Raw genomic sequence first — 21,856 nt, 5'->3', positions numbered from 1 at the left:
GTTGCTCCAGAATAAAAGGTGAACATATAAAAACGGAAGTTTTTGATGGAATTTTCTAATTTTTTTGTTTATTTTCTCAGTCAAGTTCTTTATTTTTCCCAGAAGTTAAAATTTAGCAAGAAAAACACAATTTTAGGCATTAAATGCGAGTCTTCATGACAGGCAATATTGCTTTTTTCCCCAACTCTAACAGAAATTTATAATTTAATCATAAAAGCACTACAAGTTCTAAAAAATATATAGTTTCAAATCTTAAAATCATAATTAAGGTAACCCGACCAGATAATAAATCATAATTAAATAAATGTACAGCTCTTTAATTGTACAATGTACGGTGTATCCTGAAGGAAGCTATCAAATCAAAGAGCCTGTAACACAGTACACATAAATTTACCAACTTCCAAAAGTCAGTTTCATTTCTAGGTTAGAATAAACTTGACTGTGTAAATGAAAATTATAAATTGAAAAAAAATGTTTCCTTTGGTAATTACATCATATGAACTCGGTTCCAATTCTTAGTACTCAATTTCCCAGCTTAGGGTAAAACTGTATTTCTGTGATTTTTCTATGTGTAAGCGAGAAAAAATTGTAATTCCTTATGCATTAATCAATTGTGAACTTTGTACACGCGCATTAAGATAAAAAAATAAACTGTAAACGTATATTATTATTATGTATAGATGCATTGTATAAATTGTGTGCTAGTATACCAAAACTGTACAAGCTTTATCACGTGACAGTGACGAAATACTCACAAAGGATGAAACTTTAATGATGACTTGAAATACTAAGATGACTCTTATTCGATCTTTTTTCCTTGATAGCTTTTTCATGAAATATGAAATGTTCCTAAAAATTAAAAACATTTTATAGCTACAAGGAACCATGATTTTAAGAAAAAAGTTGCGTACAATCGTCTCTGAAGTCTCATCCCTAGTGGGCAACTCTGTACTATATATTACTAAATTAAAGGGAGTGTCCGGCAATGTAAGGTAGTTGAACTAAGTATGCAGTGTTGTGGAAAACTTCTTTCGAGATTATTTGAGACATATTAAACTTTTAAAGATCTGTAAATCCTGAGTTTGCGCGCAAATTCGACGTTCAAAACTCCTACTTTGGGGGTGGATACGTTTTCAGAATTAGTTTTTTTGAATTTTTAGATAACGACAACGAAAAATAAAGTAAAAATTATATAATTATCTAATTAGATGGTTAGGAACATATTTCTCATAAGAATTTTGTCAATAAATCAATGCTAAAATCGATTATTTCTCTTTCATTATTATATTGAATTTCATATCTTCTTTGAATTTATCGCAGATATCTTCAAATTCTTCAAATGTCGTCTTTTCAATAATAATTCTAGAAAATCTTCGAAAATCTTTGTGAATAATGAGGAGCCAGAATAATGAGAAAATAGAAACTAATAATTAAACAAGATTACTTATTTTCGATGGTAAGATTAATTTTTATTTTCTCAACATGTTCCTGTAGTTTATTGTAGAACTTTTTTTACATTTTATGTCGTCGTTATTTAAAAATTTAAAAAAACTGATTCTGAAAACGTATCAACCCCAAAGTAGGAGTTTTGAACGTCGAATTTGCGCTCAAACTCAGGATTTACAGATCTTTAAAAAGTTTAATATGTCTCAAATGAATCCGAAAGAAGTTTTCAACAACACTTCATATTCAGTTAAACTACCTTACATAGCCGGTCACTCCCTTTAAGTGCCCGTCGTTGCCCGTGGAGTTTCAAAAATGTCAATTCTTTTAGCCTATGTCACCCCCGGGTTCATTAAAAAAATGTTAGCCAATTTTGTCCAGCCTATTGGCCAGCTAGAGCTAACATAAATATATATAAATATATACAGAGGAAGAGCTTTGTTTTATAAATGTATGTAATATATGTTTAGGTATGTTATGTACACTACAGGGAGTTCCAATATCCATGAGAATTATGCAACATCCTTAGCTTCCCGGATCATTCTGTTATGAACATTATTAACAGTTATAAATCAAAATCTTTATCAAAAAGTTTTAAATAAAAACCATTTTCCCAATGTTAACCAATTTAAAATTGATGAATATATAAAGATTTGAGTCCACTTAATTCTTCTAAAACCACAGGAATTATTTGTGATCATTTTCTGATCATACTTCAAGTTCGTGCCAATTAAGCAATTAAGACCATAGCAGCAACTTCATTTTGAAATTCAAATTCACTTTTTAGAACACCAATACTCCTTAGTAATATCAGTAATATACATCTTTACAAAATAAGTGAAATAGAAATATAACCTAATATCGCAATACTTTTTACCAAATTACAGGAAAAAAGAGTTGTTTGAATTTTTTTATAGAAAAATCACTGAATCGTTCAAGTAGTATTTGGTCTAATTTCAATTTTCTAATTACAAATTTTTCCGTATTCATGTATTATTGCCAAATCTACACTCTGCCCAGTGCCCAATGTTATTGTTGCCCCCCACCCCACTAGAACCTCTGCTATGAAGATGTCTGAACCACCAACCCCTTCAGTTGCTTGGTGACCACCTCCAGGAGCTTGACCTTGTCCCTCTCCTTCTTGTTCAAACTAATATTCCCAAACATGGACTTTTTATCCGCCTCCCTTAACTTGTCTAGGATTAGCAGGGCGGTGGCCGGCTGTACTCTCTGATATTTATTTTTCTCGGGTTTACCAAAATCCGCGAAATAGGTTGCCCAGTCCCAGGCAACAAATAGATCCAATAGCTGACGTAGGTCGGAAAAACACATTAGTAGGATACCTTCCTCCAAACCTGAATTATTAAAAGGTTATTTTAGGAAGGGGGAAATGATGATATCCGGTATTCGTATTTTATTTTTTTATTTTTGAACTGAAGATAATCTTTTTAGCTTCTCTTTTAGTCCTAATTGTGATTATTTCATTTTTTCCGAGAGTGAGTTATTTCAAACACCCCCTCCCCCTCACCTTCCCAGAAATTGTGGTAACCTAATCTAACCCTCAAATAATATATAACGTCTCGCAACCCGCGGGCTGCATATAAATTTGAGGGTCCAAAATATAAATTTTAGGTCAAAGCGGCAGTTCCATGATATAATGAATTATTTTATGAATTTTCTCTTAAAATCACAATTTTCAATAGCATAAAATCTTAAAACTTTTACCAGTGAAATCGTTGTTTTTAGATCTCCTATCAGTACTGGTCTTAAAACTATTTATTTAGGTAACAATGGACAAATACCGTGGGTTTTAAAATTTGCAAAGAACCACAATTGAAATATATAAAATTTAGATGTAAAAACTAGAATATCACAATGATATTCGGGTACCATTGTGAATCTAGCCTCATTCGAACTTGAGTCGACAGTTCGTTTAAGTTTACCTGGAACTGGTTCACTCACAGCAAACGTCTCACACTGACAAAGGTCGAGGTCAAGCTGGCCTAAGGCACCAGTGGTGATACTCTTCAAGCTGTCCGAGGTCATCATGTTCATTATCGATCTGAACAATGGAGATATTGACGCACACATTTAAAAAATAAATAAATAACAAATACAAAAGCAATAAATCAAACAAAAGTCACCTTCCAACTTAAAATGGACATGCCCAATTCCCAAAGGTATCCATTAAACCTTTATCTGATCAATGGTGTGGAAGATAAAAATGCACAATTGGATAAAAATTTAGATAAACATGGATATCAATTTCATTCTTGATCACACAAAGCGTTTTGGGTACTTTTGTGAGTCGGACAGGACACTCTATTAATATAGAGTAACTTTAAATCAGAATTAAATTAGATTTTTAGTTTTCTCTTCCCTTTCACACGTTTTCAATTTTCAGGCTTAATCTGGTCTTCTTTAACCGAAGAAATCATTTTATTTGACGTTCAAATAAACATTATAATTGAAAAATGTTGCTCCTTAAAAACTGTGAGATAGGAAGACGACATTTAACAACCCTGTGTGCAGTGTGTGTTTATATGAAGCAAATAGCTTAAAATTTACCTTTAAAATAAACCTCAGAACTGATGTGTTTCAAGTTCATTGGACTAATAAGAACCATAACATGGAACTAACAGTCGTCTTCCTGTTCCACAGTATCATGGGTTCATTTGAAATAAAATATTACCTGGCGAGATGTTGACATGACGTCATACAACACATCTGGGCGAGCCTAGTCGGTAGATTAGTGAAGGAATCAAATATTGATTTCAAGAAGGCAATCAGGTCCATTAACCAGGGGGATGCAGTCCCACGGGGCTCACTAGATAGACGGATGAGTAAATTTGAACGGTAAGCTATAATCGTACAAAAATCAGCTTTCACTCATAAGGTGGCAGCGCGTTTGTTCTTCAGCTAAAAAATATACATTCTGTTCGCTATCGGTATTTTCCGTTCGTTAACGACCTAAATCTTATTAAACGCATAAACAGAAGATATTTTAGAAATCGTTAATGGTGCCAACTTATGACCGACTATTTAATGCAAAATTCGTGTAACGAATTCATGTAAAATTTATTTTTTATTTTCCGTTTTCATATAATTCTAAATGAAAAAATACCGAATTTCTTCGCTATTTTAAAACACTTCGTTTTCCATAAACCGTTTACATTTTTAAGATCGGCAATTTCCGTTCGTTAAAGATTGAAAAATGGACGGTTTGTGACGTTTGTTTTATAACGGAACGGTTTCCAGCCATAAAGACAAAAAGAGATAATTAATTTAAGATTAGATTAAAATCAAATTCAAAATACAAAAAACATTTGAATAATACTTTACCTGAGCATCCAATCATAATTTGCGAGCTCCAGGAACTCATCCATTTTAGAAACCAGTTTCTTATAAATATGCTCCTCAGCTTCAGCTCGGATATCCTAGACAAGTATACATTTTACTGCAATGTACTATACTATGCTGTACTGTATTGTCAAATAATGAGAAAAGCAGTACAGTTGAATACATTTTACACAGCATACATGAACTTGTACATGAAGGATGAAAGAAAAAATTTTCCATTCATTTTTAAATTGAGATAACAAAATTTTAAAAGGAGTGAATTTTTTCTGTCTATTGTATCTTCTTTTCAGCTGATCATACAATTACATTCTGTTCCACTCTTGTATTCTCCCTTGTAGAAAGGAGAAAAATGAATTTTGACACATATTTCTGATTTTGTTTCACGCATATTGCCCAGAGCTGCAGCGTTTTTTGCGATTTTCTTATTCATACTATTTTTTCAATTTGATATCTTGGCGCCATAAATTTCAAATTAAGTAAAGTAGAAAGTTAATGTTTGTGTTTCATGCAGAGATGTCTGATGAGATATATTGTGGAATGCGTGCGGATCGATGATGTAGCTTTTTGATCCAGATTGTTCATATTCATTATATATATTCTTACAGTCAATGCTTATTGTGGTTTGGAAATGTTAAGGATCCAATGTCAGAATTATGGGATAAGAAATGTTAGGAAAAGAGTGGATATTTTCGACAAACAATCTCTTGATTCTTGTAAGATTAATCTGGGAAAGATTCTTGTACATGGAACTGGCATCTTGATGCTTAAACATAGAACCATTTTCAATCGAAAGAATCAACGTCTTGCCGACAGGTGGTTAATAACAGCTCACCAGGCTTGTTGTCAAGGAGTATAATAAAAGCTCTCAGTAGGAAAATCTGGATCTAGCTAGCTAAAAACTTCCATTCTCCAGGGTAATACAGCGTTAAAAGATGAATACAGGCCTAAAATGTTGATTGTGGTAACGTTATTTTCTTTTCCATTTGTTTGCAGGGGTATATTCCCTCCATATACACCCCCTAGCTGAAGTTTCTCTAGCTGTCCATTTTCTCTCTCTCACCCTGTATCTCTGAATACTTTCAGAAGCGCCTATACTAAGACTCAATTGTTGCTTTTCTGAAAGCTGAATGTACACTGAGAGAGAATGATTAATAAATAATTACCTTAAACATAGATCTGGCTTGAAGCCTGGCAACTTGATTAATATCTTCCACCTCTGTAACCTAGAACAAATTCATAATAAGTTAAAATAAGAACTGCAGATAGAGCTAAAATTGTCTTCATCATGGAATTGAAAATGTGTGTAGAAATAAACATAATGTGTTAAAGATCACTAATTTCTAGTTCATAACATGTGCTGCTCCTTATGTTTACAAATAAATAAATGTGTATATGTACTGTACAGTGTACAATGTACAAACCTCTGTAATATAGTCCTCTAGGTATATGTGTGTATCCTCTAAGTGTACATGTGTATATGTACTGTATAGTGTACAATGTACAAACCTCTGTAATATAGTCCTCAAGGTATATGTTTGTATCCTCTAAGTGAACATGTGTATATGAACTGTACAGTGTACAATGTACAAACCTCTGTAATATAGTCCTCTAGGTATATGTTTGTATCTTCTAAGTGTACATGTGTATATGTACTGTACAGTGTACAATTTACAATTCTCTGTAATATAGTCCTCTAGGTATATGTGTGTATCCTCTAAGTTTACATGTGTATATGTACTGTACAATGTACAATGTACAAACCTCTGTAATATAGTCCTCTAGGTATATGTGTGTATCCTCTAAGTGTACATGTGTATATGTACTGTACAGTGTACAATGTACAAACCTCTGTAATTTAGTCCTCTAGGTATATGTGTGTATCCTCTAAGTGTAAATGTATGTATGTACTGTACAGTGTACAATGTAAAAACCTCTGTAATATAGTCCTCCAGGTATATGTGTGTATCCTCTAAGTGTAAATGTATGTATGTACTGTACAGTGTACAATGTACAAACCTCTGTAATATAGTCCTCCAGGTATATGTTTGTATCTTCTAAGTGTACTGTATTTATCACTATCTGTATTAACTGCAGAAGACTCAGACCAGATTTTCTAATAAAAAAATTAAACGTGTTAAAGTATAAATAAATTTTTGACTCAAAATTCAAGATAAAATCCTCTTAATAGTTTCATACTCTTAACATGTAATTGTTGAGATTTAGTAAGATTTCAAATTTCAAATAAAGATTAATTTTAAATTGTTGCTTCCAAAATTTAACTTTTATTAATTTGTTTAACTTTAATGACCCTTTGTGCTTTAATTAGAAAATTCAAGTTTTAAATTTTAGTAGATATTGAAAAGTACGACTTTTAAAAATTGAATTTTAATAATTCAAAGATTTTACTGTTAACAAGTACAGACAAATCTTTTAAATTATAATTTGAGAACAACTCAACCAAACTTGTTGATAATTAATATTCAATTTGGCTTCCGATGCAATCTTTTAAGCAATTTGTTAATTTCAATAACTTTTACGTTTTTTAATTGGTATATCATTGAAGATTAAAATTTCTTTATTTTGGAGACTATTTCAAATGTTAATTTTTCCTGATTAAGGATGAGAGACACCCAGACAATGTTCTCGTGAGAAGAAGGTTGGTTGAACGTCTGAAATAAAGCGTGTACTAAAAAAACCTTACAGGGGTGGAATTTTCTTTCCCCACCCCTATCGTGGAAAAATCATTTTTTCCCCAGAAGTTCTTTTAAAGGTCGTCTTCGCTAAACTGGGAAAAATAATTTGTTTTACGGGAAAAATAGATCAATCTTCTGAGGAAAAGTATCAAAAGGATAAAAAAAATGTCTTTTGATAAGAAATTCATTTTTTTCCAATTCATTAAAAAATCAGCCCAAGGGGATTACTTAAAAAATTTAGTGGAAAATAAACATCCCTACTCCTAACCACTATCATTTCTCTAGATCTTGAAAACCCGGAAGAAATTCTATCAACTAATTTAATCATATTGATTGATTGATAATAATTTTTTCCTCAATACAGATTGATTTCCTTAACATTGATTGAAATTATAATTGATAATTTGAGATTAATTGATATTAAATAATCAATTGATTCAATTTAATATCTTTTTTATTCAATGGTAATGATTATTGGACAATAATGGACAGATAATGATTTTATGGGAATAAATGCTTGATTTTAAATGATTACTTGATAATGGTTGATTGATTGATATAGATAATGATAGAATAATTAATACCAATTAATTAATTGATAATGATTTACATTGATTAATAGAGTGATTGGAAATATTTAATAGATATCAATTGATAAATTGACAATAATTAATTTATTAATGATAGATTACTTGACAAATTCATTGCTTGATTAATTGATTGCTCTATTATATAATTACTTTATTGATTTATTGCTTGACTAATTGATTGCTTGATTAGTTGATTGCTTGATTAATTGATTGCTTGATAAATTGATTGCTTGATTAGTTATTGCATTGTTAATTGATTGTTTTATTAATTGATTGCTTGATTAATTGATTGCTTGATTAATTGATTGCTTGATTAATTGATTGCTTGATTAATTGATTAATTGATTACTTGATTACTTGATTACTTGATTACTTGATTACTTGATTACTTGATTACTTGATTACTTGACTACTTGATTACTTGATTACTTGATTACTTGACTACTTGATTACTTGATTACTTGATTACTTGATTACTTGTACTTGATTACTTGATTACTTGATTAATTGATTGTTTTATTAATTGATTGAATGGGTAATTGATTGTTTGGTTAATTATTTGTTTGATTAACTGATTGCTTGATTAATCAAATGATTATTTGATTGCTTGGTTAAAGAACAATTTGGTTAATTAATTGTTTGTTTAATTGATTGTTTGATTAACTGATTAATTGATTAATTCATTGTTTGATTAATTGATTGTTTGATTAATTAACTGCTTGAGTAATTGATTGCTTGAGTAATTGATTGCTTGAGTAATTGATTGCTTGATTAATTGATTGCTTGACTAATTCATTGCTTGACTAATTGATTGCTTGACTGATTGATTCAGTGATTGTTTGATTATTTGATTGCTTGATAAATTGACTGAGTGATTGTTTACTTAATTGATTGCTTGATTAATTGATTGAATAATCGTTTGAGAAATTGATTGATTGCTTAATTGATTGATTATTAAATGTTCTGAACCTGACAGTTTCGTCTAGATCCGTCTGTGTAAGCTGAAGATCACGTGAGAACTCCAAACATGAGATTATAAACTCCTTGACTTCAGTATACACCCTGAAACAGATTCAGGATATATTTAACTCCCCACCACCTCATTAATATAGGGAATAAGAAACGAAAACATTTTAAAAAGTTTTTTATTGCTTCATTGGATTTCTTCGGAGGCAAAAAAAAAATAAAATATTTTTGGGGATAGTGTATTACTTAGAGCTTGTCTTTCTTGTGAAATCTTTGCTCTATCTTAAATACATTCCTGCATTTTAAAATCAACTATAAAAAGGCCAATTTTATTTTAACAACTGGCCATTATTACCAATAAATTGGGCCCGATCGGTTTACCAGTTTCGTCAAATATTAAAAATGACAAACAAAATATAGACAAACATAGACAACGTAAAAAGATTAAATAAATTATAAAATTATTCCAGATTTTTATTAGATTCAACTTCTGATAATAAACATGACGCACCTTGGAACCATCGCCGAGAAAGGGAACTGTTTAGGGAACTCCTGAAGGTCCAGAGCTGAACTATGGTAGGGGAAGGAGGATGTGATCATTTCATACTCAACAGGAGTTGTTACCTACGGATATTCAAACAATTGCACATAAACATGACAAAAACCGTGGTAAAAATGATAAAAATGACAAATAACGAAAAAGACATTAAATTTAGGAATTTACAAACAAAAAATGTTCAATGAGTTGACAGGAGTACTACTATCTACCTAAAACCTAAATGTAACGGAAATGACAAAATGACAAAATAAAAAAGCTAAAAAAGGAAACAGAAAAAAATACGAAAAACCCTTAAAATTTCAGTTAAAGGGACTGTGGAGCGCATTCATAGCTTGAAATAGCATGTCCGATTCGCCATGGTACTATTCAGGAGTATCAGGAAAAAGATCTGAAAGTTCCCCCCGTTTGAAGAACCAAGACCGCCATCAGGCGAGTGCACTCACCCCCACCCCCTCTTTATCTTAGCATCATTAAAATAGACATCGTCGTTTTCTGGCTTTTTTAAATATTTTCCAGCTTTTTCTCTGCAGCATTATAAAGGTCACGTTAAAGAGAAACTAAAATTGAAAACAATCAATTTTCAGCTAAACAACGATTTTCTCATTCATCCTTGATCAGACAAAGGTACCATTGTCAATCATACATCCTATCCTAGGACAATTATGCTGAAAAAGAGATGAGCGAAGAAAAAAATCTTGCAAGGGATATTTTTGCCAGAAAATAATTTCCCTCACTAATAAAATAAATTTTAACCGGTCCTTAGGGGATTGGAAGGAGAAAAAAGGGGCAAAAAGTATGATTAACATTCACTAGCACTAGCTAGCTTGGGAACCCAGCTTTGACTGAAAACTAAGTTTTTCTTTTTGAAGTCATTCTATTCAACCAATATTTTTTTAATGAAAGCTGAAAACATTCCTGTGGTTCTAACGAGTCTTCAAAGTCAAAAAAAACAGAGATATATTACTTTATTTACCTGTATAGGATGATAATTATCCGAATCAAAAATATCTCTAAATCTTGAAACCCATCTCTGCATCAGAACCTCGTTATAATGATCCCGTAGCTCCTAGAAACAGAGATAAATAGATAAAAATATTTCACGGGCAACGCTGGGCATTTCAGCTAAAATCTTCATTTCATACAGTGAATCCCAGATAAATGAATTCATAGCAAGAGTGTTTTATAATGTTGTATTTCATATTTAAGATCAAATGCCGCGGAAAAATAAGTTTAATACAGCCATGATTTATGAATACAATTGATGTATTAATATTAAACTCATTATTCCACGGCATTTGATCTTAAATATGTAATAAAACATTATAAAAATGGGATTCACTGTACCAAGCTCGGATAAACGTATAGAGTAATTTTTTTATAATAATATAAACCAACATGGGCAACACTTGATACTCTACCTGGATTACTTTAATGAGTTTAAACCTAATGGTATTTTGTATTTCAAAGCTATTTGATCCAGCAGAACTTATAGTTTGAATATCACGTAGCAGAGATATAAATGGATTTTAAAGTAATCTATATGATAAAGCTCATCGCTCATGTATCTATATTTATGTCATTTATAGCAGGTCAAATGGCTGGACCAAATTGGCTGAATTTTTTGTAACATTGGCTAAAATAATATGGTTTTTTTATAAAATGGAAAATATTTTTTATGATTTTTTTTTCAAATTTACTTTAAAATTCCACGGGCATCGCTGGGAACTTCAGCTAGTCATTAATAAGTTTCTTTACCTGGAGCAGTTGGTATAGTTTGTCCACTGTGTAACCGTAACTTCTAAACATTAAAAACTAAATCGATATACTGAGGTGAATAATGACAAGATTTATTCAGATTTTAGATGATTAAGAGGCGACATAAAATCTTCGATTATCAAGGCTTTGATAATTCTCCCCCCCCCCCCACACAATAAAAAAATCATTTTAATTAGAAAAGACAACACTGTAAAGTGAAAATGTAGGTATATTTGAAAAAATCAAAGAAATTCACGAGAATTTTTTTAAAGAAGAATATGCTTTTATTATACTTTTTTGTCTTATCCTTTAAATATATACCCCTATATTATCTTGTGTTTATACCTGAGTGTGCTGGCAAATAACATTATCAGATTTTTTATCTTCAGCATCGTTGCAGCCTCGGTACAGTACGCAGAGTTCGTACGAAGCGTAATAACAATCTACACTCGCACAATCAGTATACAGAAATAAAACTTTTATTAAGTTATTTTCAGAATATTTTTTAAGGCTTTATTTGCAGGGGACATTAGTCCCAAAAGAGGTTATAAATGGCATATTTCCAACTAATTTCTCCTGAGCCCGCGATTTAAAATCTTCGGCTCAAGCCGTAATTCCTTAAACCCAACTTTATGACCCAACTCTGACGACAGCTTGTGTCACGTAATTGACAGCTGCAAGATCTTCGGCTCGACTTAAGGAGTTAGGCCCAATGAAAATAAAACCGACCTTGGTTGGTTTTAGTGGAGAATAATTGACTCAATGTTAAGTCTTGTTCTCATAAAAACCCAGAATGCGCAAATTCCTACCATGAAAATCCGCCAAATATAATATTAAACCGGTTTTTAAAACTCAACTGTATGGAAAATAAGATGAAGATTAAATCCGAAAGCTCAAGCCGTAAATAAGGCCCAACGACGGCGTAGACCCGAGCCATATTTTCCCGAATTTTTTAAATCGCGGACTCCGAATTATTAGTTTGAATGTAATTTTCATGAAAGAATTGGAGGCATGTTTTTCAATGTTTCTTGACACTTCACATTCCTTGATGCGAAAAAGATGTCATTTTAAGTGACCCTTTATTTGAAAGAATAACCAATTCACAACGATACCGTTTTGACCTTTGCTTGAGCATAAAAAAGGGCTAAAGGATGCCGTTGTGAGTTGGACATGCCCCTCTTCAAATGCAGTGTCATTCAAAATTAGATCTACAGCCCCTTTAATGTGATTGTTTTCCTTAGTAAGTGCTCCAGACCAAACTTCTTCTAGGTATCCTCGGCTAACTAGTCCTCCACCAGTATTCAGAATATGATCCTCGCATACAAAGAAACCTGAACAATTTCAAAACAAAATAAATTCGTACATTATAAAACACAAGTACTGAAGAAAAAAATGGCGGATTTTCCTGTTTTTATTTGTTGATATCGATAAAGAAAATCCAAACTCTAAATTTCAAATTGTGTGCTTAAGCGGGATTAAAAAGAATTCTTGTGGTTGAACTTCTCCACAGATCTTATAAAAGAAAATTTGTGATAATTTTCCCTTGTATAAAAATGATGACAATTTAAAGATGTGGCACGATCAGAAAAGGCGCCATAAAAATATTGTTTTTCAAAAATTAAAAATCAATTAAGGGTGTGACTTACCTACAATTCCGTGGAAATATGTCCTGTATCCATCTATCTCTTCATGCATATTGTTAGGTGGCTGTAGGGTCAGAGCAGACTGTTGGGCACGCTGCTTTCGATAATACCTACAGATTTTATCAATTAATCAAATAAATCAATGATTCAAAAAAATAATCATTCGTTTCATCTCATCATGTCAAATCAAACAACGCAATATGAAGGACCAATGAGCCATTTAACTAGACCTTTAAGTCCAATCAACAATAATTCAATTAATCAAATAACATTTTGCCATTGCCACCGACAGATTAAATTGGAAAGCAAAATAAACTTTTAAAAAAATACTATTTTACCTTTCATATATTTCTCTTTCCCCCAAAACAGTGTAGATATGAAGACATCGGTATACCTTTATAAAAAATAATTGTAAAAATAGATAAATTCTTATCCAATAAGTAAGCTGAAAATCCGGGATATTAGAAGAATCAAACAATGCATGAAGCACGTCCTATTTACCGGGGAGAAATCTACTAAATCCGGGGCACTTAGCTCCTCTTCAGCACTGTATTGGGACTCAGAAAGGGCTTCATACTCAATCTCTCCTGAAGTAGGAAGGTGGGTAAGTAGATAGATAGATAGATAGATAAGTAGGTAGGTAGGTAGGTAGGTTGGTTTAATTATTTGTCATGGAAAGTCTTGACTCAAAATATTTAACTCATTTCAGATATTATATTTGACAAAAAAAAACGGCTTTTTTTGGTAGTTGACAAAAACATTTGGTATTTGACAATAAAAAGGTTTTGCTATTTTGCATACTCATGATTTTGTGCTATTTGACAAAGTTGTTTTGGTATTTGCCATAATTAGAATATTGTATCTGACACGGGTTATTTATGATATGTTAAGATATTTTACATAAAATTTGAAGAGACCTGTGAAAGGATTTGGTTCTGGTTGCCTGGGTTTGCTGGGGCTTGAAACAGTTCCATCATCTAGGTCTATCAACTCTGAATCAAATTTTATATTAAATAGTTTCGTATTTTTTATTTTAACTCTAATTAAATCATGAAAAATTCCACACTTTGATTGAAATGTTAATAATAAGCAAACTGGGGGGTCCACGTTGGGTTCCCTTTCACATCTAAACTTGACTTAATTTGATGACTCATCGGAACAATTTAAATATTTTTCCTGCTGCATGTCTCATAGCAATTTCTCCCATTTTTGACGAATATTTTCTAATGTTCTCCAAGAAATCCTTCAAGTCTCTCATAGACGCTTCTTTGATGGATTCCCGGAGTTTTGGAATCTGTTCCCGCATTTGTTTAGAAAATCTAAAAAAAATAAATCAAAGATTTGTTATTATTTGGCTAGCTTGTATCAAATTTTGGTGGTGTTTGAGTGCGCTCACCCGATGGCGATTCGGGTTCTTCAACATTGGGGGGAATAAGACCTTTCTTCCAACCCACCTACACGGTACGCGCTCTAAAGTCTTCCGTACTGACACTACTCGACCGAATTTTTTGCAACATAAATATATACGTACTAGTTTTTCAGCTTCAATAAGCAAACTAGCTTGGGAACTCAGCGTTGCCTAAGGTACTCATTGATACTCCCGCCGTTTACCCGCGCTTGGTCTTAAATTACGAATTTATCTATTTTTCCTCTTATAAAAGCATCCAAGCAAAGAAGTTGTCTCGAGTTCCCCAATAAGAATTTGAGGCAATTCAGGTCAAGGGGTTCATAAATTATATTCACGCGTACAAAGTTTTATTTATATGGATACCTGTAATTGGCTATCCTAGGAAGATGAGTTTGTTCAAGCTGTTCCAAAGTTTTCAAAGCCGGATGATATTTCTTTTCCCGCATTTGTTTTGATAACTTTGCAAACATCTGAAGAACGGGTAAGCAAAGAGAGAGCGCAGAGATTGTGGAAGAAATATTGGCTTCAACTGTGCGCGCCTTCACCAGCTTTTCAGATCCTTTACAAAAAATCTGTTATTTTTTTTGTTTTGTTCGTTCAATTGAAACAAAAATTAGCCCCAAAAAAACATCAAAGACAACAATGCATAGGTATTGTTTAACAACTCGTGCGAAATGAAAATGCCCTCAAATCAGATCTGTTAGCTTTGTTAATATACTTTTATCTCTTATAAATACAAAACAGTTTTCTTCTGTTACTTGTTAGCGAATGGTAATCATTCTTGAATTTTTTGCATTCATGATTCATCTTTATGTTCTTATCTTGCCAATTTAATTGACAGAAAAAAGTTTTAAGTGTGTTTTTAAAAAATGCAGAATTCAGCAATTTAAATAAATCCGTTTGACCACGGCTCAAAAAAGTTTAAAAACCAATTAAAAATAATAAACAACTTAATCAAATGTTTTCTTTAATTTCTTGCTATAATTATCAGAAAATATTTTTATCTCTCAAATCTAAATTTTTTACAAGATAAATGAGAAAATAATGTTTCTACCTTGGATAAGTTTTATGCAGCTTGTTCTTACTTCCTGGTCTATATTATAAACTTCCTGTTTTAACAAACTTGCATCGCTGCGCACACGTAATAGATCACGCACAGAGTCGATAAAACCTAAATAAAAATTAATATTCCTGTGCTTACGATGCGAGTTCAATGAGCCAACAACAGTATATTTAAGTATATTCCCCCAAGAATGAATTTTGATACTTAGGAGTGAAAAGTAAAAACTTCAAAAGGTACTCTTTCAGGTAATTTTAATCCTAAAATTAATTTATTTTAAAATCCGGGTCCGAATCCAAGTACAAAAATAAAAAGTGAAAAAAAAAACATTTTAGCAAAAGTAATTAGCAAGAAATTTTTCGAGTCGGAAAATGGAAAATTGGATATAAACTGGCAAGTTTGTCCGCCAAATTAAGTTATTTTCTTATTTACCCTTATAATTCAGTGTTTAAAAAATTGGAAAAGTAAGGGGAGGGGGAATAATTTTTCAACTAAATGTCTTTGCAACAAGACGGTTGATAATTGATTAAATAACTTTTATATTTGTCCGATTATTTGGTTGATTTTTCATCAATCATTGATTGATTAAATGGTCAATTTACAGTTAAACAAAGATATTTAATAATTGGTCAAATAAGTGGTTGATTTTCTGATCAAAACAATTAAGTTTAAAGTTGATTGATGGATATTAAACCTTGATAATGATGACTACACATTTTCTCAATATCTCCATCATGTTTTTTAATCCTCTGTTCTAATCTCTCCAAGAACCCTTCGTGATCCCCACTCTCGTAAACTCCCCTGAAAGACAATTAAATATTTAAAATCACAATTTTTTTTAATGAGTTGTTTAAGTCATTATCAATCATAATTAATTATTGATATTTATAATATTCATCTCATTAATTATTAATATAATTCTACTCATCTTGTGTCATAAAAATATAAAAACATTTTCCTAATTGAATACCCCATTCCCAGTTTGAATGGGAATGATAAAATTTTAAAATTGTTACTTTTGTTCCCTCAAATATCTCGACATAAATATTATTTACGGTTAAACGTAATTTCAACTGATCCCTCACTTGAAAAAAGTTACTTGTCCGATTCACATCTTTATCCAAGCAACACTGTTGTATTTAATTCCTAAATTGTTAAATTTAAAACAATTTCTTCCATGTCTCTGCTCCATATATCACTCTAAAAGAAACCCCAAAATTGAAAATTTTTAACTGTGAATCGGACATTCTCCTCTTCAAATAATGGGTTCCTCGAAGTCCCTTAAAGTTACCTAAATGTTGGCCCCCAGTACTCATCCACAGCTTCAATTTCCTATCGGAAAAATATCTCAGATTTTTAGCCCACATCGGTTTGGAAGATAATAAAAAAATGAGATTTGGTGTTGTCTGAAAATTTTTTTTACACTTTTGTTTCATCTGTAACTTAATCATGGTCAATGGAATATCCGGATTATCTTACCCAAGGATGTAAGGCAAGGAAAATTATTTCAGAAGTGTACACATCTTTTGTACTGCAGTGAACTGTCTCTGGGCGGTAATGTAAACACAAGACGGATGTCAAAGCCTGACATGGGATCCATCTTTCACATAAAAAAATCAATGAAATATTCTGGTCATAGGAAACTATTATGTGGATTATCAAAATTATCAAAATTAAATACTTTTAACCTCCTCGGATACTAAACGAACACGAATGCATCTATTCTTGTTTACAAATTCCGCCCAGAGAGAACTGGTTTCATTATGTACGCAGAGTATTCACTACCGCAATTAACTTTCCTTGCATTACACCCTTGATCTTACCAATCATTTACAAAATAAATAAGCTTTTGAAGTCAATTCAGCTTTATATCGCCAAAAAAGTACAATAGAGGAATACAGGGGGAGGGGTAAAAATGAACCCCCCCCCCCCTTCATACTCCCTAATATTATTATTTCTCCGTTTTATTGTTACAAAGCCCCATGTATTTAATAAGTTTCCTATACTTAGGATTAATTTCCGCTTCGAAATCTAAATATATTCCTGTAGAAACAGTTCATGGTGATGTGCTACACTCTCTTCAGGCTGGACCAGTCCTCGTGCAATGCTTATCTAAAACAAAGATTTTAAAAATAGAAAAAAATTATAAAATATTCTTGATAAAAACTGAATACCTTTATGTGATTTTTTATTTGATTTTTTTTCATCTTTGTATTTTTTAATGAAACATTTAAGAAGAAGATAAAATCTAAAACTAATGCTAATTGCTTAACTTGTTTGATTTCGAAAGCAGCAGAAGAATTAAAACTAGCTATGTGTAACACCTATATTTAAGCCCTGTTTAGGAAAGAACTAGAATGAAGGATGAAGTAGGAAACCTATCGAGAACTCAAGACTGAACTGAATTCAAGCATAATCACCAGATCAACCATATGAAGATATGAAGTACTTTTATTAACTTTCATAATATTTAGCCTATATTCAACCCTGCTTTTAAATGCATATTTACTCTGTTTATTCTATAACTTACAATTTTATATGTGAATTGAAGCAAAAAGAAAAGATTTTAAACTTGAATATAAAAGGAAGCAAGTGCAATACCATCAACCCTTAAAATGTAACTATGTATGTAAACGCTAGATTTACCCTGAACAACATTCATTAAAATATTTAATTAGAGGCCTTTTTCAGACCAAACTATATGGTCTTTCTTGGATGCAAATCTGAATAATTTCTCCACGATATAAAACAAAAGGTTTGAGAAATTTTATAATACTGTACATTCTTTAACGTACTGTATTTCTTGTACATGGGAACAGTGTACACGTTGCTGTACCCTGATCTCATTCCTCCCCGGTGCATCGACAATATATACCCCTGTTAAGGCGCTGAGGACAATATCGTTGTATCCTGACCCCAGCTGACTCGTTTCTGTGAGATCGGAAGACTTCACTACAAACAGTAGTTCTTGAGTAGCTGCTGCTGTACCTGTACATCGACAGAAGAAGATTGCACTGGTATGATAATCCTTGTTTAAACTGAAGAAGAATGAGACGCTGAACTCTACTTTACCTGTGAGCATGACCCTGTCCTGTTACTGCAGCCATGAGTTGTTCACAGGACGTGAAGTAGAACATTGATGTTGAGTTAAAGATTGACTGGAGAACGTTGTTTCTCAGCCCTGAGCGGATTCCTAAACTATCTGGAGAACGTTGTTTCCCAGCCCTGAGCGGATTCCTTAACTATCTGGAGAACGTTGTTTCCCAGACCTAAACTATTTAAGGAGTGAACCTTAAGAGATAAGGGATCTGGTTAAATAAACATTCTCGTCAAGAAATATACCTACGTGGACGGTGCTCCACCCACTCAGTCGATGCACCAAATGTAAGCACTCTTTTTAATATATTCGTGTGATTGATTGATTGTAACATAATGATTAGTCGATGGTATTGCTTTAAAAATTGTTAAATTATGTGGAACTGATAAATATTGAGATTTATTTTTTCAGTTTCCACCGCAAGACGTGCTTTCCCTGTTCCTAGACAATAAATGAACTGTGGATATTTACAGAAACAAGCGCGTGAGAAATGGGTATGATGACTGAGCCTGCGTCTGGCATTTGGCGTGAGGACCTAATTGAAAATTAGGTGAGAAATGCACACTATGGACGTACGTGCCGTGCAAAAAAATTATCAAATCTAGTGGCTGTGTAGCAAAAACAGAGTCCCATAGTAAATACGTAAATTATGTATTGCAAGTAACCCATTCAATGTACGTAGATATATATAACTCCGTCATACTACGTAACTAGTAATTCCTGAGAATCTTCTTTGAAGAGAGAAACAACAAGCCACAGTATGTCGGAATACTAAATACTACAAACAAACCAATCATATCCCAGGTTGGACAGTGGGTCTGGGTTTTTGATCCAGAGATTGTACCTGGAAGTTGTGACAGGTTAAGATCATATTGGTCTGGACTGTACCAGATTATTCGGAAAATATTCCCAGCATTAGTGGATGTAATGACAGTGTACGTATGAGCGAGGAAAACCCCAGCTAGTTAGCATAGATGTATTGAAAGAATTCAGAGGAGATAGTGGTGTTCATGGATTTTTCAGTGATTATTACATTCTGAGGTATTGCAAACAGATGAGATGAGAGAAGTTCCAAATCTTATGCCAGCTCCAACAGTTAAGTATAGGGATCCAACAGATGTAGTTAGAACAGGAACTGGAAACTCGTCATATGGGGAGGATATTATGCCTAACAACAAAAGTAATAAAGTAGCTTATCCACTTCCTGAAATCCAAGCAAACGTAAAGATTAAATTGCGGAGAATGATACATCTGGAAGAGGAGAAGCACCCCCTTCCCCTCCTATCTGTCAATGACGTGGATATGGAAACGCGTAGTAAGTTCATGGAAACCCAAGACTGGGATGGAGTTGAGCGGTCAACCAGTAACACAGGTTCTGATATCATTTTAGAACCAAACATCAACATGGATACATCAGATCTTACCAGAACACAAAAACGACAGTGAAATCAGCAATAAGGAGAATCCGATTGGAGACATATGGAAGGGATCAAAAGGAGTCTTGACGAGATTTTCCATTCGTATCTAATGAGGAACTGGAGGATGATCTTGATGACTTGGATCAACCTAAACGATGCAGATATGACGTCAATTGTACTTGTGTAAATCATGTTCTGTTCGAAACATTAATCAATAGATTGCTCTTGTCCGGTTGACATAACTCGAGATTGTAGTAGTGGCATTTACAAGTCACTGGATTGTAGTGTAGCCAAGTGGATCGTGTCCTGTGTGAGACATTGATAGTGAAGAGAATCTGAGTTATACCTGGATAGATACTGTTTCGAGAAATTGTTATGGAGTAGGGGTTTAAACTTAACAAACTATCCTTAATAAACAGAGTCACAGTATTTGAAACATTTCAAAGATCCCTAGACCATGGCATTGCACGGATTTATTTCATTGAAGATACTTGTAGCGCGATTTTAATCCTCTTTTGGTTTCTAGAAAATGAAAAAGCGCTAATAAATTAACTAGTAACCCTGAAAGAAGGGATTGGAACTATTGTCCTTATCTTGTGATCCCTAAAAGAAAGAAAAAATGGGTCTGTTCTAGAGAACGATTTTTTCCTCCCCCACTCTTTTACCAACAACTTTAGTCTGCATTTGCATGACAGGTTCAGGGGGAGGGGAAAATCTTACATTGCGATGAATGCCGAGTAGTATTCTTCCGGTGTTGTGTTTACGCGGGTTTAGATTCTACGCAGTTTCGTGAGAAACGGTTTGTTATACATAATTCTGGTCCATCCAATCAGAAACTAGTGAGAACAGGGTTACCAGCCCTCTTGTCTGGTGCACTAGTACAGAATGTCCCACGAAACACGAAAGTTAGTGAATAGTTTAGAAATTAGAATGTCTTTTTCCATTATCTGTTTAGTTGTTTGATACCAAAGATCATTCAAAGCAAAATATAATTAAGCAAAAGATTTGTTTAACTAAAAATAAGAATAAGTATTTATTAAATGTCATGTTTTGTAAAACACCCTGTAGTTATTTTGTACAGAAAAAATGTTTAAAATTTTTTAGCCAAGATTTTATATCACGCTAAAGCTTTTATCAAATCTTTTTCGTCCGACAGGGTGGTAACCCTGCGATACAGCTGGGGATTTAAAAACTAACGCCAACCGACATTGAAGCGGGAAATTTTTGAAATCTATCATATGTTGTTAAAATTATAGTGTTTTAAAGTGACTAGCGAGCCAAGTGATCAGTTTTTTTTTGATAAATTTTAATTTTATTCATAATAATCTGTAAAATAGATGTATAACGTTCACTTCGAAATTAATTTAATCTTAGCTGAAAACTTTAGAATGGGATATCCGGCCTTAATCCCGATCGGTTAATTAATCGGGAGATTAATAACAAGAGGAGAACAAGCCTTATTTAATCTGGAGATTAAGAAAAAGAGTGGATCAAGCATTAATCCTGATATCCACCATTCATAAGTTCCTAGCTCTGAAAAAATACACGGGAATTTATACCTAGAAATTGTCCATTATCATATATTCATTTGATATCAATTGCGCTTCTAAATTCTATCTCAAATAACTGATTATTCCAGAATGATATAAATATATTTAAAAGATGGCAGAGTGGGAATTATCTAAAGAGAATATCCAACCCTTAAAACATGGACGAAAAATGGCAACATTAAATAGTATTCTTCAGGTTAGTTCAGAAGAATTTAATTCAGCCCGATATTTATTATTTACTATATCTAGAAGAAGAATTACCTATCCACGGGTCTGTCCTAGTGAACGATTTTTGGAACCCCCCCCTCCTATCC

General features: G+C 32.6%; 2 protein-coding genes across 2 annotated transcripts in view; one reads left to right on the top strand and one right to left on the bottom strand.

Moving 5' to 3' along the window:
• Positions 1-2,372: 2,372 nt before the first annotated feature.
• LOC111711382 (exocyst complex component 6B) lies at positions 2,373-18,614 on the bottom strand. The gene is made up of 25 exons (XM_023485725.1): positions 18,550-18,614; positions 18,353-18,491; positions 17,521-17,589; positions 16,769-16,809; positions 16,172-16,278; positions 15,472-15,588; positions 14,781-14,976; positions 14,186-14,328; positions 13,927-14,001; positions 13,511-13,596; positions 13,348-13,403; positions 13,013-13,119; positions 12,603-12,697; positions 11,712-11,809; positions 11,367-11,409; positions 10,585-10,677; positions 9,564-9,676; positions 9,056-9,148; positions 7,413-7,472; positions 6,820-6,916; positions 5,967-6,026; positions 4,786-4,880; positions 4,136-4,270; positions 3,387-3,505; positions 2,373-2,798 (listed from the first exon to the last, which is right to left on the bottom strand). The coding sequence occupies exons 1-25, from the start codon at positions 18,612-18,614 to the stop codon at positions 2,506-2,508; spliced, it is 2,595 nt and encodes an 864-aa protein (XP_023341493.1). The 3' UTR covers positions 2,373-2,505.
• Positions 11,900-21,856, top strand: part of LOC111711381 (uncharacterized) — a 16,956-nt gene continuing 6,999 nt past the window's right edge. The window contains exons 1-2 of the mRNA XM_023485724.1: positions 11,900-11,910; positions 21,632-21,738. Of these exons, the coding sequence (XP_023341492.1) occupies positions 21,655-21,738 (84 nt within the window). The 5' untranslated portion in view covers positions 11,900-11,910; positions 21,632-21,654. The remainder of the gene's footprint in view (positions 11,911-21,631; positions 21,739-21,856) is intronic.

This window comes from Eurytemora carolleeae, unplaced genomic scaffold, assembly GCF_000591075.1.
Source record: "Eurytemora carolleeae unplaced genomic scaffold, Eaff_2.0 scaffold1160, whole genome shotgun sequence".
Taxonomy (NCBI): domain Eukaryota; kingdom Metazoa; phylum Arthropoda; class Copepoda; order Calanoida; family Temoridae; genus Eurytemora; species Eurytemora carolleeae.
This window is presented reverse-complemented; position numbering and strand designations above follow the sequence as displayed.

Excerpts from the sequence above, each read along its gene's own strand:
- LOC111711382 (XM_023485725.1), bottom strand. The coding sequence starts at position 18,614 with ATGTTCTACTTCACGTCCTGTGAACAACTCATGGCTGCAGTAACAGGA. Across the intron at positions 12,698-13,012 it reads ATATTTCCACGGAATTGTAG|GTTTCTTTGTATGCGAGGAT; the intron begins GTAAGTCACACC and ends GAAATTGTTCAG. Across the intron at positions 11,410-11,711 it reads TTATTTGCCAGCACACTCAG|AAGTTACGGTTACACAGTGG; the intron begins GTATAAACACAA and ends TTTAATGTTTAG.